This window comes from Lissotriton helveticus, chromosome 2_1 (genome assembly GCF_964261635.1).
Source record: "Lissotriton helveticus chromosome 2_1, aLisHel1.1, whole genome shotgun sequence".
In the NCBI taxonomy this organism is placed as follows: Eukaryota; Metazoa; Chordata; class Amphibia; order Caudata; family Salamandridae; genus Lissotriton; species Lissotriton helveticus.
Window position 1 is genome coordinate 870,725,036 of NC_136059.1, and position 18,644 is coordinate 870,743,679.

General features: G+C 45.3%; 1 protein-coding gene across 1 annotated transcript in view; it reads left to right on the forward strand.

Annotated features, from left to right (window-relative positions):
• SPMIP10 (sperm microtubule inner protein 10) overlaps positions 1-17,944 on the forward strand; it is a 226,700-nt gene extending 208,756 nt beyond the window's left edge. Inside the window, exon 3 of the mRNA XM_078675596.1 lies at positions 17,187-17,944. Coding sequence (XP_078531722.1) covers positions 17,187-17,393 — 207 coding nt within the window. The 3' untranslated portion in view covers positions 17,394-17,944. The remainder of the gene's footprint in view (positions 1-17,186) is intronic.
• The last annotated feature ends 700 nt before the right edge of the window (positions 17,945-18,644 follow it).

Here is an 18,644-nt window from a genome sequence, read left to right on the forward strand (position 1 = left end):
CACAAACTGAGTAAAGGAATTGGGTTTAAGTTTCATTGTTACAGAAACTATATAATTTTCACAATGTTTGCGGATCTTCCACTTGTCATTTTTAGGTTCAAACCATATACCACTGTGTACTGGAACCCTGTACAGTCTCTATTGCTCTCCTCCGCAGACATGCCTTCTTTTCTATACTTCTCAGGTGTTATCTCTGTATCACACTACTCAGGTACTTTCTTTCAAGTCTGTCTCTTGGACACTCTTCCTCTATCCCTACTCAAGGACCCTGTAACCCATGCCAGGACCAGTAATCTGCCCCCCATCTGACAGCAGTCTCTCCTCTATTCTCTCAGATATTCCTGCATCAAGCTCTCATCAGGTGCTCTCCCCTCTCCATCCATATATAGGGAGGGACTCGGTCATCCCTGTAACCGATTCCCTCTCAGTGGTTTCAGTAAAGTGTCTCCTACACCCCTACATTAATCACAGTTATTCTCTGCAGCACCCAAATAACGTATGTCCCTGTTAGACACTCTACTTCATTTTCTTCCTAAAGACCACTCCCTATCTCTATAACTCTTCATATGATATATCTTTATTGATGTCATAACTACACTTTCACAGTTGCGTTATTAACCTTCTTCCTTTCTCAAATTAACTTGAAAATGCACTATTTGCCCACTATTCTTTCAAAAGAGTCGTGAGGAGAACCCTCCCGAACCCACCTTATAACGGTCAGACTCCATTGCTGTGCTCGTTCACCGCCGGTCGCTCATCATAAACTTTCACACCCCACCACTTTCAAATGTCACCAGCCTCCACTGATGCTACAAACCACATCACTCCATAAACCAAAATAGTCAGCATTTCATAATTAGATTATAATGAAAAGCAGAATTATTGGTTTGGCAACTGCAAAAGCATTTGTTTATTTGAGAAAGCAGTGTAATGTTTCATCTTCGCTCAACCATTTTCCCCTCAGTCTGATGATGATTATGTTCTAAGGGAAAATCGCCTTAGCGATTTGAAGAAAAGTGTTTCCCAGAACACTAGTGAATTTTCACTTTCTTCCAATAATTTGCTGCTGGTTTAGACACCAAGCGAAGAGGAGCTCTGGTGTTTAACTAGAGTGAAAGCCCCATACGGCGAGGGAGATCGCCCTGGGAAAAATCTGGCCAGGATCCTCCAGAAGCCTCACGCTTCAACTTATATCTCTGACCTCTTGGATGAAGAAGGCCAGAACCATTCCTCCACCCTGGATCTTTTGCAAATTATGGCCAACTTCTTTGAGCACCTTTTATTTATTTATTTTATTTTAGGTTTTTATAGAGCGCGTAGTCACCCTCGAGTATCCCAGCGCTGAAACCTCAGACTCCTAAAGGGGGGGCACAGGGAAGCTTCGAAGAAAAATCAAGGAAAAAGGAGGGTTTTGAGGGACTTCCTAAATCGTAGGAGGTTTGGTTCAGCTCTGAGGTTTGAGGGGAGAGCGTTCCATTTTCTGGCCGTGTTTACCGAAAATCTGCGGCCGCCAATGCGCGTTTTCTTCACCCTAGGGACAACGATAAGGTTTCCCTGTTCAGACCGGAGCGCTCTCGGCGGTCTGTATGGAGTGATCCAAGTGCTCAGAATGGGGGGACCCGCATTGTGCAGGGCCTTGTGTGCCAGGCAGAGGGCCTTGAAGGCGACTCTTTCCCTCACGGGGAGCCAGTGAAGTTTTCTCAGGGCAGGTTTGGCCGATGTTCTTGCTGGGGTGTTTGTGAGCAGGCGGGCTGCGGCATTTTGGGTTTTTTGTAGTATTTGCAAGGTGGCTTCCGGCGCCCCGAGGTAAATAGCGTTGCTATAATCCAACCTTGCTAGCACTAAGCCTTGAATTAGCAGAAGGCGGGACTGGAATGGTAGAAGGGGGAGCACCTTTCTGCATGATCTAAGGAGCCCATAGCAGATGCCGGCTGTTTTCCTAGCCTGTGTCCTGAAAGTGAGATCTGTCTCTAGCCACACTCCCAAACTCTTAACCTCTGTCTTAGGGGAGGGGGGGTCACCCATACAGGCGGGCCAGATGTTAGGGGGAAGACTCGAAGTTTTGTGACCGAGGAGCAGGATCTCTGTTTTTGACCCGTTAAGCTTTAGGTCAGAGTCGCCCATCCATTGATGGACGGTGGAGAGGCAGTCTCGCAGGTTGGAGGGCTTTAGCTTGGGGTGAGAGAGGGTCACCACCAGCTGAGTGTCGTCAGCGTAGCTGACGATCGTGACTCCAAATGGGGCGACCAGCTCCTCCAGTGGGGCCATATACACGTTGAAAAGCGTGGGGCTCAGTGAGGAGCCCTGGGGCACTCCACACCGGAGGGGGATTGAGGGAGAGCGGCTTTCTCCTTCCCAAACTTGGAAGGAGCGTCGGGAGAGAAAGGATGTGAGCCATCTCAGCGCACTGTCTTGTACGCCAGTGTTCTTTAGGCGCTGGGCTAGGACCTGGTGGCTGACAGTGTCGAATGCCGCGCTAAGGTCCAGGAGGACCACTGCCACTGATCCTCCTGTGTCCATGATTTCCCTCGCTTTTTCTACGGCCGCCAAAAGGGCGGTGTCTGTGCACCTATACTCTGCCACTCCAATAGCGGAACCAGCAGATCTGCAGGCCTATTTAGATGCCATCCATGCACATTGGGACTTCTTAAATGCTCCAGTCACAATTGAAGAAATAAACCAGGCAATTGCCAGCCTCCCTCCAGACAAAGCCCCTGGCCTAGACGGACTGACCGCTGCTTTGGATAAGGAATACTCCCAAATCTTGGCTCCCAAGCTCCTGGACGTCTACCAGGACTCCTTGGAGGTAGGCACACTCCCCCCATCTATGTGGGGGACGATAACATTCACACTTGACTCAACCAATGTGACTCCTATCACCCTATGTCCCTCATCAACACAGACAATAAGATATGTGCAAAGGTACTCACAAATAAGCTCCAACTACTGCTCCCAGTAATTATTACACCCAACCAATCTGGTTTTGTCCCAGGATGATCCACAGCTCACAAACTCAGAACGTTATTTGCAGTTACACAGTATTTACATCCACAAACCTCTGAGATGGCCACCTTAGGCCGCCTTGCTTGACGCCACAAAAGCCTATGACTCGCTGGATGGGGAGTACCTCTTCCCGATGCTGCGTACATTGGGACTGGGCTCCAATTTCATTGTGCAGGTCCGGATTATCTATTCCCAGCCCACTGCCCGAGTGCTCCTCAATGGGCAAATATCTGACCCTTTCCTGGTCACCAGGGGCACGCGACAAGTGTGCCCACTTTCTCCAATCCTATTTGCAATCGCGATGGAACTCCTGGAGGCGCATATTCGCGAACACCGTACTAATAGAGGGATAGGTTTCACAACCCACGGCCTAGTCATATCTTCATATGCTGATGACAGTACCCTCTATGCTACAGATACAGAGACTAACCTTGGCCCACTGATACCTGAAGTCATAAGATTTGGTGGCCCTTCCGGCATACAAATAATTTGGCTTCTTAAAAAAAAGAGGGTCCCTTTCAGACCCAAAGGACTAGGATTCAAACAGAAATTCTAGATTAAGCGTCCTCTGGGAGTACTAAATTCTAGTTTCACAGTATTCCTTCACAGACAGTGTTTCCATTCACCCAACAACCATTACACATTCAATCAAGAGTATCACTGTAAACACCAGTGGTCTATGTGTTGGCACAGAAACCTACAATTGATGCACTGATCTGCTGACTTTATTAAAATTGTAATACAAAGTCAAAAACATTTCTTCTGAGTAAAAAAGCATCAAGCACTAAAAACAACAATTTCACAAAACATTCCTTAAAAACACAACACAAGAGATAATAAAGACATTAAATTTTTGGCATTAGATACCACAACCACTACCAAAAAGCTGTACACAAACACCCCAATGTTTCAAAATTCATCAGCATTTGGGGTGAGTTGAGAGCGGTGAGTTTATGGTAAACAGGCATCGATGTGTTTCGAAGGTATAGTATAGTGGTGTATGGAGTGGGGAGCATGTGATCACAACATGTGCTAGGTCCTGATTGGCAAGGTGTTCCTAACTCATGTAGCATCTGACTTTATGGTGTTTTTCGAAGCACATGTACACCTCGGCAAATGTATGCTTTATTGAGGGCAATCTCATTTGACCATTGTGTTTTCGCTCCATCTTGCTGTGGGATCGATCAAGAATTTCCTGCCCAAGTGTTTGTCTGCTAGCTATGCACTCTCACACCTGAGAACTATCAATCGGTGACCCCGGGGATGGGTCTCAGAGCTTGCCTGACTATGTATTTGTGAGTCGGTGTTGATGTGGAGTTCACAACGGGTGATTTCATTACTATGGATGTTATTTGGTTTTCATAAATGAATATATTGTTTCCTATATTAATAACCCCATGTTTTCCATATTCCGTATTCCCATGTTCTAAGGAACTCTTTAGAATCCTGCTAAATTTTATAAAGCCAACTGCTTGTGAGAGCTCAGAGGACTTCTCGCAGGCCTTATGCGATGAAGTCTCACTATTCTTTGAGGACAAAATAAATACCATCTACGAAAGAATAGTAGCAGTTAAAAAAAACACAGACACAACTACTCAAGTTCCTTCTCAGACTCCTTTAATATGTAATAAACCCCTTTTGACATCCTTTCCCCCTATTGAGAATACAGAGCTTCTCTCCCTCTGTAGTCACATAAAATCAGGTTCACCTAATGACCTCATTCCCGCCAAAATGGTTGGCCCACTGATCTCTCTCCTGGGCCCCCCCATACTGGAGGTGATTAACACCTCCCTTATGAGAGGTCAGGTCCCAGCAGAGTGGAAAAAGGCGGTGGTGAACCCGATAAGAAAGAAGGCAGCTTCCCCCTGGACGGACCTATCCAACCTACGTCCTATCTCCCTTTTACCCTATTTGGGTAAGGTTGCGGAAAAGCATGTGAACACCTATCTCTCTCAACATCTTGAAGCGACGGAAGGCCTGGACTACTCACAATCTGGGTTCAGGCCAAACCACAGCACAGAATCTGCTCTTCAAACAGTGACCAATAACATCAGAATGGCACTGGATGATGGCACCTCTACGATTCTTGTGTTGTTGGATCTTTCCGCCGCTTTTGATACGGTGTCTCACGTGGTGCTTCTCAGCCGTCTAAGGGAGGTGGGCGTGGAGGGAGGGGCTCTGGCATGGATGGAGAGCTTTCTATCTGGTCGATCCCAAGAAGTGAGGCTGGGCTCCCACAAATCCACTCACAGGGAGCTCAATAGGGGAGTGCCACAAGGGTCCTGTTTGAGCCCCACACTGTTCAACGTGTATGTGGCCCCCCTAGCCAACTTAGCAAGATCCTTCGGTTTCACCCCAGTGTCGTACGCTGACGACACACAACTCCTTTTTCCCTTCAAGAAACTTACACCTGCAATAAAAAGATCTTTTGCAGATGGCATGAGAGCCATTGCAGAATGGATGTCATCAAACTATCTGCAGTGTAATGTTGGGAAAACCGAGGTCATGCTGTTTGGGCAAGCTGTAATACACTGGTCTTCGGACTGGTGGCCCCTGGAGTTAGGCCCTGTCCCTATCCCCAAGAGTACGGTCAGGAACCTGGGTGTGCTATTTGATCAGCAACTCACATTTAAAGATCATGTACATCAAGTTGCCGGCACCTGCTTTCGGGCTATCGGGATGCTCAGACGAGTCTTCCCCTACTTACCAGACCATCATAGGAAAACGCTTGTGCAGGCTCTTGTCATCAGCAGGGTGGATTACTGTAATGGTTTGCTCCTGGGAGCCAACGAGGAACAACTAAACAAATTACATGTGATTCAAAACACAGCAGCGAGGATTGTCCTCAATGCTCCACCGAGGACCCCTTCCTGCCCCCTGCTGACCAGACTCCACTGGCTTCCAGTGAGGAGACGAGTCCAGTTCAAAACCTTATGTACTATTCACAAGTGTATGATAGGGGAAGGCCCAAAATATCTGGCTGCAATCTTTCAGCCTTACATCCCTGAGCGTTCTCTACGCTCCAGTAACCAACTATTGTTGCAGACACCCAGGGTAAAGAAGACCAGACAGGGTGGCCGTGCGCTCGCCCATGCCGGACCAGTACTCTGGAACTCTTTGCCCCTCGAACTAAGATCACTCAACAGTCACCTGATTTTCCGGAAAACTTTAAAAACCCACCTATATCCTACTAATTAATGTCTGTCCTGCCTTCATATCATCACTGCAGCATAATATCTTCAGTACTCCCTCTTTGCAGCAATAGCGCGGAGAGACCCCTTCGGGGGTCTATTCTGGCGCTTTACAAGAGTATAAAATAAATAAATATTAACAGTGTTATTCTCTCATGGATCAAACCTTGCTTATTTGTCTTTGTTACATACAACTGTTTAAAGCTCAAAAGATCTATTTTAATATAGTTGAAGGCATCCTAGTTTCTGTGTTCATACTGATCTGGGTCTAATCCTTGCCTCCTGGTATTAAATGGGGCAGTGTGAGAAGGCCGTTGTGCACTTCTGTTAATGAACACTAGGCTCCATCCCTGGGGCAAGCACAGGCTGAGGTCAAAGCTGACCTACAGGTCAGGTAACAAGGTAGCAAGAGAGAGAGGTCAGGTAGCAAGAGAATGCAGCCGTTTTAGATCTAGATAATCTGTTTTAGATAGTCAATCCAGGATCAGCAATTTCACATTCATTAAACCTTTTTCCAGATTATGTTGTCTCAGAAGTGTGTGTTCAACTTCCTGCATTCCATCCTTGACAATGAATTATTGAGACACTTACTCAAATGCTGCTGTGGCAACCCCCTTGAAACTTTCCTTATTTTAAAAAACAGTCCCTATATTGAAACTTGTGCTTCCATTTAACAGTACAGTTTTTTTCCAGAATGACTAGCCAAAAATTGTATTTTCATAGTAAATGTTTCCATTAGTGTGAGCAAACCCCTATGTGTGCCATACCTCACCAACACTGCAGGATTCTATGGGTTTCACAGAGAAAATAAAAGTCATGCTTGAGACCCATATCGCATAATTAATACAAATGACCGAAAAGGTCACAGGACGGAAAAATCCTGTGGTGCCATTCTCCACTGTGGTATATGGACAGACTTACTTACTAGATGTGCTAGCGAAGGTCATTCAGGCTCCAAATTCCATTTTTGGTCTACTCAACCTGGCACTGCAAATAGACCACCGTTTCCAAGACAGTAGAAGTGAACAATGGTGAACAGAGATCTACCTTAATTGGGATCCTCTGTGGGTATACACCCCATCTACAGATCGAAGACTTACTGGGCTACTCACTCCTGATGAGAAAACAATGTTTATCTTGTGTGTTATAATCAAGATTCATCTTTATATTTTACTTAACAATAGGATGCTGGAACCTAAACAGTTAAGTCTTCAAACAGTTGTGTTCCATATAAATGGAAACATTTCATTTGTATTACTTTCTTAAATGTTTACTCTGAATTTTTAATGTTCTCGATCCTATTTTGTTGTTTATGTTTGCACATGCGTATGGTATACTACTGCAATATTAAGTGGACTGGTATAAAAGTTGTCTCATGTGTTCGACTGTGACAGGGAACAATTAAAGATAAATCCTGCACTCAATTAGCCCTGTATCACCTCAAGCCCCATATATACTACATTATATTTGTAAGTTCCATGTCGTTTTTCTACCCACGCTTGTCTAGTTTCCTAGTGGCACAGTGTTGACGGATAAACGTAATAAAAAGGTATGCCTTCAAATTCCGGTGACAGCTGGCAAATTAGTAACTACTCTTTTAAAATTCTACCACATCCAATGGAGTGATAAATTCAAATTTGTCCTTTCAGACCTCTGCCTGGAACTTACTATCATTCCACGTGTTACTGAAGTTTTGTAGCACAATGTGTGTTTGTTAGGGCACTCTGACTATTGTTGCAAGGCATAAGACAAGGGTCTCCTAACCTTTCTGTAATAAGAGCTACTTATGTTTGTTGGAACTCATCGAGATCTACTAATATTATGAGAGTGATAATGATAGTGATTACATCAGACAAGATTACATTAATGGCCACCCTATGCAATATTAGTACCAGGTATCACCTCGGTGTATTAGGCCTGGTTGGCAGACGTAATATAAAAAAGGCTTTGCCAATATGGAATGCCTCTACATGGGTAATCTATAACCTTCAGAATATCAGCTTATGTGTTTCGAAAGCAAAGATATTTTCGTCTCGAATATGCACTCTCAATTTTGGTATATGCATATGATTTCAACCAAGCAAAAGCTTCTGATTTTGTACACTGATCTGCACACAGGAGAGCTATTTACCAATAGCTCACGAGCTACTTGTTAGAGAAGCCTGGTATAAGACTTCAGTTCTCCATTCAGTTCCCACATTCTCAGAAAACATTTGTGAGGCTTTTCACTTTGCTCTTAAGCGTACCACACTTTTGGATGCTTTTGCCTTCAAAACCTATTTGACTGCTGATTTACATTAGAAAAGATATAACAGTCACATGTAGAAAGGACAGACCCCCTTCAAAAACACTGTGGTATGATCAATGAACAGTTAATTCAAACTTGCGTCTGCATTAATGGACTGCATACATCAAATGAAACAATTTATTGGCATAAAAGACAGTGAGAAAATGAAAGAGAGAATGTAATTAATGAATGAGAATTTGACATAAAATATTTCTCACACAGGTTTCAAGATTTGATTTACAAATTATATACACTGACATCACATAACTATTATATTCAAATCCAACAGCCGATGGATGCCTGATCAAAATTAAAGACAAGAGGTGAAAAAGGAGCTCGGTGAAAAAGTATAACTTTCACAACATTTGGCCAAGTACCCAGAGACAGAGTATGATCAAGGTTTAAATTAAATGTGCTAAGGAAGGTTTTGGAAAATGCAGAACTGTACAAGAAACAGAATAAGTAACAATGAAGTTCCGTTCAGGACAGAAAGAACAGGGAGAAATCAAACTAATTGCATAAACATACGATGAACAATACAGTGAGAGGACTATGGCCTGAAAGTGTGTTCAACATTATTGCACGCTTTGTGCCATGCCAAAATAGTGAATGTCCCCCAAGAAACCAAGCGAACTTTAATAGACAAAGAAATTATTTGGAATGTAAACGAGAAAGGTCAAAGGTGAAGTAAACCTTGACTCCTACAGAGTAGAAGAAAATAAAGCAGTTTTAGAAGATGTCTGAAATTATCTTACTAAGAATACGACCTCACTCATCTGTAAACTGGACTTTTCCAACTAGTCGAAACGGGAGTTAGATGCATCTTATCCCGAAAAGCAAGAGTTACATAACACGCTGTGTGGTCTACAGGTAAATGGGAGGCCTTGTTATTCAGTAAGAAGAAAGGTCACTGGAAAACATATTTTAGACAACAGTGAAGGGAATGTAGGCGTGACTACTTTCCCCACCCCTAAATGTGTTTCTTTCCAAGAAAATGCCTTCAATATGATCACAAAGAATTTGTTTCTGTAGACGATCAATCTGGAAATGGGATACATGCAAGAGAGGCACAAACATTTTCAGAAAGGTGCAATTGTCAGGCTTTAGAGAGGCAAGGAGGTCTAACTATATGTATTACTAATGATAATATGAGGTTCTCTTCCAGGGGATCCTCATCAATAGTCATAAGCACTGAATATTCCCGCCCATGTGCGGGACCCTGGAAACAATATAAAAATATATATGTAAAAACACATATATCTCGCTCCACATATATGTACGTACATATATTATTTTTCTCACACCAATGCAGCCCCAAAACTGAGGCTAACCAATGTAAACACATGTACATGTACTGCAATTAGTAAGGATACAAAAACACATTAGGTCAAAATACCGTAAACTTTGTGTTTTAATGAGTAAAACCACTCATAAATCCTGAAAATGGCTAATAAATAGACATTGTTAGCCCTCAGGCTGCATTGTAAAACAATAGCATAGAAAATGAAACCATTTTCAACAAAAACTGGCACCGTGCCTTTAAGGCAGCCATGACCCCAGGCTTCCCATCATGCCTCAGGGTTGACAGTTAGGTCAGTTGTTCTTTCCGGCTCCTTAAGTCAGGACCCTGGTGAAACAGCTCCTTTTCTTTTTGACTTTCTGTCAAAAAATATACTAGTTTATCTACATTTTTTGATTTCACTCGACGTCTTTTGGACTTAGGATGTTACTGCTACCTTTTTTAGGCTTAAAAAATGTAATTTTTTTGTCAAAATGCCTTCCCTCTTTGAAAAATGCCCTTCATGTGGAAGGAAAATGGCCAAGACTGACACTCATCCAGTGTGTATCCTGTGCCTACCAGACTCTCATTCTTCAAAATCCTGTGAACACTGCCAGGTTTTATCGACCAGAACTCTCAAAGACAGAGAGAGAATTCGTGTTTATGGACTTTCTTAGAGAGGAAGATCTCCCAAGAAGCAGAAAAGTCGCAGGACGCGGTCGACGTCGAGAGGAATCCCGACTTGTTCACCTTCGGCGTCGGGATCGGCATCGAAGAAGCAGTCGACGGCGAAGAAGAAGACGTCTTCAGCGTCGAAAGGCAAGGTACCTCCGCTACAGGCAGTGTTGAGGGGTAGGTTGCCGTTGAAGCAGAGGAGCTCGACGGCGAACCAACCGGGATCGAAGCAGCATCGGCATGCTGTGACGTCGAGGCATTCTCCGTCGACACCTGGCCACCGGCGTTCGGCGTCGAGACAACCTCCGTCGACAACTAGTCGTGGTCGTTCGACGTCGAGGGAGCCTCTGCCGACGATCAGACATCGTCGTTGGACGTCGAAGCAGCCTACGTCGACGCCCAGTCAATGGTGTTCGAGGTCGAGGCAGCCTCCGTCGCAATCAGCCCAGCAGCATTCGACATCGAGGCATCCTCCGTCGTCGCCAGATCATCGGCGTTCGACGTCGAAGAAGCCTCAGTCGTCATCTGGCAGACAACCTTCAACGTCGAGACGTTCTCCGTCGAGAGACAGTCATCGGCACTCGAGGTTGAGGGAACATTCGACGTCGGAGCAGCGGCACTCGATGTCGGAGCATCCTCCGCCGTCACACAGGAGATCGGCGTTGAGGAGATCACGGTCGACGTCGAGAGGGCGTTCATCTACTCTGAGTTCGGCGTCGAAGCAGCCACCGTCGACCGGTAAGCAGAGATCCAGGGAACGGGGTGACTCGAATTCAGGGAATGTCTCCCCTACAAGAACACAGGGAAGATCACCCTTGAAGGAGAGTCAATCATTGGACCAGCCTCAGGCCCTGATGTCTCAGCAGGGTACACCAAGATCAGCATCGGCTGCGGAGGTGGAACAGTCCCCGTTACAGGATCCTCCCAGCAAAAGGAGAAGGGTCTCGGATGAGAGAGGTCGGTCGAGGTCTTCCTCTAGACGGTCTCTGGTGAGCCTGTCCTCATCCTCCTAGGCATTTCGCAGTGACAGATCTTCGGATGGGGGAGTCAGCTCCTCGGACAGGGAGAGGTCCAAGTCTCCTACAAGGTTGCAGCAGGAACAAGCGGATCAACCTCCTCCGACACGTTCGCCAGTGAGAGATCGCACCTTGAAGTCTCCTTCTGTTAGTCTTTCCCCAAGGTGGTACAGACCTCTTCACCACTGGGCCAAGGACAAGGAGACAGCGGACCGTTTGAGGGCTTATCGAGAACAAGCCTCCCGCCACAAAGAGCGGTCTCGCTCTAGAGTGCGCTCAAGTAAGAGAAGATCTAGCCACAGGGAGCGGTCTCGTTCTAGAGTGCGCTCAAGTAGGAGAAGATCTAGGTCCAGGAGCGGAAGGCGGACTCATAGATCTTCAAGTTCTTCGAGGTCACGCTCTTACAGGGATTACTCTCCGACTCTGACAGACAGCCCACAATCGAGAATATCTCCAACTGAGGATATTTTCTCGTTCCAAGACATCTTGGGCAGGGGAGCCCTGAAGCTGGGAGTTCCTATGACAGCTCCGCAGGTCAAGACGACTATCATCTTTGAAACCCTGCAGCACAGATCGGCACCCAAACCTTTGCTGCCGTTGGTCCCAGGTATCATGGATCCAGTGAATGAGGTCTTCCTGACTCCGGCTACGGTGAAGTCAGTTCCAGCGAGGATTTTTAAGAAATATCGCTCTCCTGAAGAGGATCCCCTGTTCCTCAAGTCCGACCCAGATTCAGTAATCATTGCGGCGGCTAAAAAATCCAATGCGGTGCCGCCGGATAAGGACAGAAAGTTACAAGACTCATGGGGGAGAAGAGTGTGTAACACCTCAGCCTCTTTCCTCAAGGTCGCCAATGCGGAAGCTCTGCTGGGCAGATACGATAGATCTCTGTGGGACTCGCTTCAGAGGTTTTCTGCAAAATCTTCCTCAGGAAGATAGAAAGCACTTTGAGGAGATTCTGATGGAGGGCAGTCAAGTCTCCAATCAGATTATAGGGGCGGCGGTAGATGGAGCTACTCTGGCTGCGCATGGATATGCGCATGGAATCACAGCGAGGAGATCCTCATGGTTGCGCCTAACAGCATTAAAACCTGAGGCTCAAGCCAGAATCCTAAACCTTCCTTTTTCGGGCACATCTCTCTTTGGGGCGAGTGCTGATGAAGAGATGCAACGGATGAAGACGGAGTTAGACACCCTTAAAGCCGTGGGGCTTGAAAAGAAAAAGGAATTCCGGAAGAAGTTCCGTTCTGACAACAAGGGCTCTTGGAAGCATAGGGTTCAAACCCCTCACTGGCAGAAGGGCCAGAACCAGCAAGGCCAACAAAAATCGCAATATAAAGGCAAGCGCAATTCCAAAGGAAGTGGGAATAAGCGCCAAGGCAACAACTTCAATAAGCCTCAGCAGAAACAATGAGTCTTCACTTCCTCCAGCGCCGTTGTCCACTCCAGTGGGGGGAAGCATTGCACATCACAGGACAGAGTGGCAGGCCATTACAAAAGATCAATGGGTGTTGTCTATGCTGCAGAATGGGTACTGTCTTCGTTTTCATAGTCTACCTCCATCCGTTCCTCCGATGCCAACGTCAAGCCACCAGCTACAACTGCTAAAGAAAGAAGTAGCGACACTCCTCGAAAAATCAGCCATCGAGAGGGTGCCGGTGGCTCAAAGGGGGAAAGGAGTCTATTGGAGGTATTTTCTGGTCAGAAAAAAGGGCCAGAAGGCGGAATACAGGCCCATTCTGGACCTGAGAACACTCAATCTACATGTCAGAAAAGAAAAGTTTTGCATGTTGGCGCTTCATCAAATATATCCACATCTCAGGAAGGGGGATTGGATGTGTTCGCTGAACCTTCAAGATGCATACTTTCATGTCCCGATACGGCTCGATCACAGGAGATTCCTTCGGTTCCGGGTGGGGACCTCCCACTACCAGTTCAAAGTCCTACCGTTTGGGTTAAAGCCGGCCCCCAGGGTGTTCATGAAGTGTGTCGCAGTGGTGGCGGCAGCTCTACGCTGCAGGGGGTCTTCGTATACCCATACCTAGACGATTGGCTGTTGAAAGGTCCTTCCCCAGACAACGTAAGGAACCAATGCCAGACCTGCATAGAGCTCTGTCAGCGGCTAGGCCTACTTGTCAACTACAGCAAGTCTGTCTCCCAACCCACTCAGAAGATTCACTTCCTAGAAGCTCTGCTAGACTCCGAAGTAGGAAAAGTGTTTCCTTCGGAGGAGAGACAGTTTTCTATAACGCTCAAGTGCCAGCAAGTTCTTCGCAGCAGGACTCAGAAAGTGCGAAAAATAGCCTCCCTCTTAGGTTCGATGGCCTCATGCATCTTCTTAGTACCGAACGCCAGACTTCGGATGCGTCCTCTTCAGCAGGATCTGGAGGACAAATAGGACCAGCAATCAGCTCGCTGGAACGATCAGATCACTTTGTCAGAGGTAGCTCGAGCTTCCATCCCGTGGTGGACAAAGAAGCAGAACATGCAGGTGGGAGTTCTCTTCCATCAACCTCCTCCTGCACAAATGATAATCACAGACGCGTCTTTACAAGGCTGGGGAGCGCACATGGGGCCTCTCCAAGTGCACGGTCTGTGGTCTTTCAAAGAAAGCACCTACCACATCAACTTGCTGGAATTGAGAGCAGTCCACCTGGCCCTCAAAGCGTTCCTTCCCTCGCTTCAGGAGGCAGCGGTTCTAGTACAAACAGACAACACCACCACGATGTACTACTTGAACAAGCAGGGAGGAACTCGCTCAAGGACTCTATCACTGGAAGCTCAGCGCATCTGGCATTGGTTTCTGGCTCGCAAATTGTCTGTTCAAGCAGTCCACCTCCCAGGAGAGCAGAATGTGAGGGCGGACGCTCTAAGTCGACACTTCAAAGACAGAGAGGACTGGGTTCTCAACTACGAAGTGCTAGAAGGTATTTTCCAGTCTTGGGATCGTCCTTCCATAGACCTTTTCGCGGACGACGTAAACGGCAAATGCCCAAGCTTCGCCTCAAGGTTCTACCGACCAGGAACGAGAGGGACTGCTCTTTTGATCGACTGGTCAGGGGAATTTGTGTACGCCTTTCCACCCCTTCCGCTGATCCCGAAGGTGGTGAGCAAGCTGAACCAATCGTGCACAACAATGATCCTGATTGCCCCCGACTGGCCGAGACAATGGTGGTACACGGACCTGCTTCACCTGTCTGTGTCTCCTCACAAGAGGCTTCCATGCAGACCGGACCTGTTATCGAAGATGACGGGAGGATTCACCATCCCAACCTTCCGTCACTGAGCTTGGCAGCATGGCTCCTGAGGTCATTCAGTACGGCCATCTAGGACTGCCACAAGACTGCATGTTCATTCTGAGAGAAGCAAGACGTCCTTCCACAAAACACTCTTACGCATGCAAGTGGAAGCGGTTCTATATGTGGTGCATGCAGAATGGTCATAATCCGGTGAAGGGTCAGGAAGAAGCGGTTCTTCCCTACTTGTACTTGGCTAAAGCAGGGTTGAAGTTTTAGTTCCATTAAGGTGCCTTTAGCTGCTATAACAGCTTATAGGCAATCACCTTCACAAACCTCTTTTTTCCAGTTGCCAGTGGTAAAAGATTTCCTGCAGGGTCTGAAAAAGGTGTACCCTCCAGTACGTCCTCCTTCTCCTCCATGGGAGCTGAACCTAGTACTATCAAAGTTGATAGGCCCTCCTTTTTAGCCCATTCATAAAGCTACTTTACAGCATATTTCCTGTAAAGCGGCTTTTTTGGTAGTGATTACGTCAGCCCGTAGGTTGAGCGAGATTCAAGCTCTCTGTACCAAGGAACCATATACAGTGTTTCATTTGAATAGAGTGGTGCTGAGAACGCACCCTTCGTTCCTGCCGAAAGTGGTATCAGATTTTCATGTTAATCAATCGATTTCTCTGCCCACTTTCTTTCCCAATCCCTCTACTCCAGCTGAGAGGGCTTTACACTCTTTGGACCTGAAAAGGGTTTTAAAATTCTATCTAGACAGGTACAAGTCTATTTGACATTCTGATCAGTTATTTATTAACTATGGATCGATCAGAACTGGCCATGCAGCGTCGAAAAGTTCCATTTCCAGATGGATTGTTTCGTGTATCAAACTTGCTTACCAATTGGCACAAAAACCTCTGGGGGTTAACCCTAAGGCGCATTCCACTAGAGGTAGAGCTGCAACGGCGGCTTTCCTGCATAATGTGCCCATGTCTGAGATTTGTAAAGCGGCGACCTGGAGGTCTGTCCATACATTTACCAGACATTACTGTCTAGATTCTGACACGAAAGCAGATACCCAGGTGGGTCAGGCCTCCCTGAGGAATCTGTTTAGCAGCTGAGTTATTGGCTGTTATGATATGGTTGGGTCATGTACTTCTCATTTACCTGCAGGTGGTTGATGGGCTTGCTATTCTATTCAGTGCGTATGACTATTGATGAGGATCCCCTGGAAGAGAAGGATAAGTTACTTACCTGTAATCCTAGTTCTCTTCCAGGGGTATCCTCATCAAAGTCATAAGCAACCCACCCGCCTCCCCAGGTAAATGAGATTTGGTACTATTACAATCCTATGGTTGAACCCTGTCTTCAGGGTTATGCAAAGAACAACTGACCTAACTGTCAACCCTGAGGCATGATGGGAAGCCTGGGGTCATGGCTGCCCTAAAGGCACGGTGCCAGTTTTTGTTGAAAATGGTTTCATTTTCTATGCTATTGTTTTACAATGCAGCCTGAGGGCTAACAATGTCTATTTATTAGCAATTTTCAGGATTTATGAGTGGTTTTACTCATTAAAACACAAAGTTTACGGTATTTTGACCTAATGTGTTTTTTGTATCCTTACCAATTGAAGTACATGTGTTTACATTGGTTAGCCTCAGTTTTGGGGCTGCATTGGTGTGAGAAAAATAATATATGTACGTAGATATATGTGGAGTGAGATATATGTGTTTTTACATATATATTTTTATATTGTTTCCGGGGTCCCGCACATGGGCGGGAATATTCAGTGCTTATGACTTTGATGAGGATATCCCTAGAAGAGAACTAGGATTGCAGGTAAGTAACTTATCCTTTCAACCTCTAGTGACAACCCAACAGGTCTTGGAGCTTACCGGCTGTTTAGAACCATCACACAAGACACCTTTCAAGAAAGAAAAGACGAATTCATTGCTCATTATCAGGGCGTCAGAAGGTGGGGCAGAGTGAACGTTACCCATGCCCCCTGCTCTTGCAGGACCATATGCCCATGCTAAAAATGTATTGTAGTTTTTGAAGCCCCCAGTCCTGCTTATTCATTATGAGGCAGGTAAAAAGTCTAAACCAATATTTGGTGCCAGGTCATGGAACTGGTGTATTTTCTCTTTCCCTAGAGGATATGTTTTTTAAAACTTAGAAACATGTGCCCGTGTTGTGCTTTGTGAGGCCCTGCTTGAAATTTTTGACTTAAGCCCCCCAAAACTTCTGACATGCCGGTTTTGAATTAGTACCCTTTTCCTCCGAGCATTGCACTCATCTGCTTTCAGGTTGGTATTAATGTTGTCAATGAAGGACTTCAAAGCTCTCCCTTCTTCAAAAAGCATATCCAAAACTAGGTACAGCTGTTTTTGAATATGTGGATTATGTGATGTGAATTCTTCCACCCAAGTATAATGGCATTACAAACCTGCATGATTGTTTAAAGTTTTTCTCTTTCCTCGCTGCTATCAATATTGTTTTTTCTTCGCAGAATGCTGACCTTGCTAAGTTATTCAAAGGTCCTCAAGAAGAGAGTCTGTTTTTAGAGAGCAGAGAGAGACTTTGCCATGGAGAGGACAGGAAGCGCATCGAGGAGAAGTTGAGAAAACAACCACCATTACAGACCATAGATTTTACGCTGGACTCTCCTTTGTCAAGATATAAGTCTTCTGTCGTCAGCTACCAGACAAGAGTCTAGGACCATGTCAACGATAACGAAACAAACATTGTGTGAAATTACCATTCTAAGGATGTGTATTTGAAATTTAGGAGTCTAGTTTGTAGCAGAAAATCAGTTTAGTGCACATGGAAAAGTGCCACATATTTCTTTGCATAATGCGATGCTTTCATTCAATTAAACGACGGACATTTCACTGTTTTAACATCTTTTGATAGGCGTTCAGCATGTTACGAAAGTTAGGTGAATCTGTAGCTATTTATCTTCAGTCCCCTACTGGTTATTCGAATTTACCAATAATGTAACAGAAAATGAAGTGTCCTTAACAGTGGGTTCCAGAACATAAATTCTGATATCTGGTTGAAGGGATTTGCCCTAATAAATTACTATATCTCCCTCTGTCATATTTACTGTGAACTGTTGCAATATGAATGATTAGGCATAAACAGCTGTGCAGTGAGAGCAGCTTTGGTATGAGGTATTTTGCATTAGGTCCATAGCTCATGTTCTTCTCTTCTTTACGTTAGTGCAGACATTGATGATAATAAAAATAAAGAAATATACAGGATAAAGAGATTTGCTGTTTCATGTTCACCCTCTTTGGAACCATGATTAAAATTTATATTGGAATGTGACTATATACAGTTTCACAGGTTGTCGGGTCATATCCGCTCATTTTCAGTATGATCGGGGCATTTTCATTTAGTTCGCATAGACTAACAGAGAGAAGCTATTTCTATTGGATTTTTTTTTTAAACAATACAATAAGCTACAGTATGTTTAAGTGGACTAGGTATAGGAACATTTTATGTGTAGAAAAGTTAGGGGCATATTATCAAGAACTGCGTTAAACATTATCGCTGGTTTAGCTGCAAAAAACTGCCACTAAAGCGGCGATAATGGGCTTGATAATATGCCCTGGAGAATTCCAATAGAAGTCCATGTTCTGGTGTGAACATGGGCTTCTATTGGAATTCTACAGGGCATATTATCAAGCCCATTATCGCCGCTTTAGCTGCAGTTTTCTGCCACTAAACCAGCGATAATTTTAGCACCGTTCTTGATAATCTGCCCCTTGGTTAGAATGAAGAGTCAAAAGTAAAGATACAATCAACAAATGATTGAAATGATAGCTTGGCTCTGGGAGCAGAAGTGGACTGTCGCTGCGTCCCAATGTACTGTTCTCTGAAGAGGTGTGTAACCTGTTTCTTAATTTGGAGCAGCGCTGAGGGGATGCTGATGGACACAGGGATGGTGTTTCCAGATGCTGGG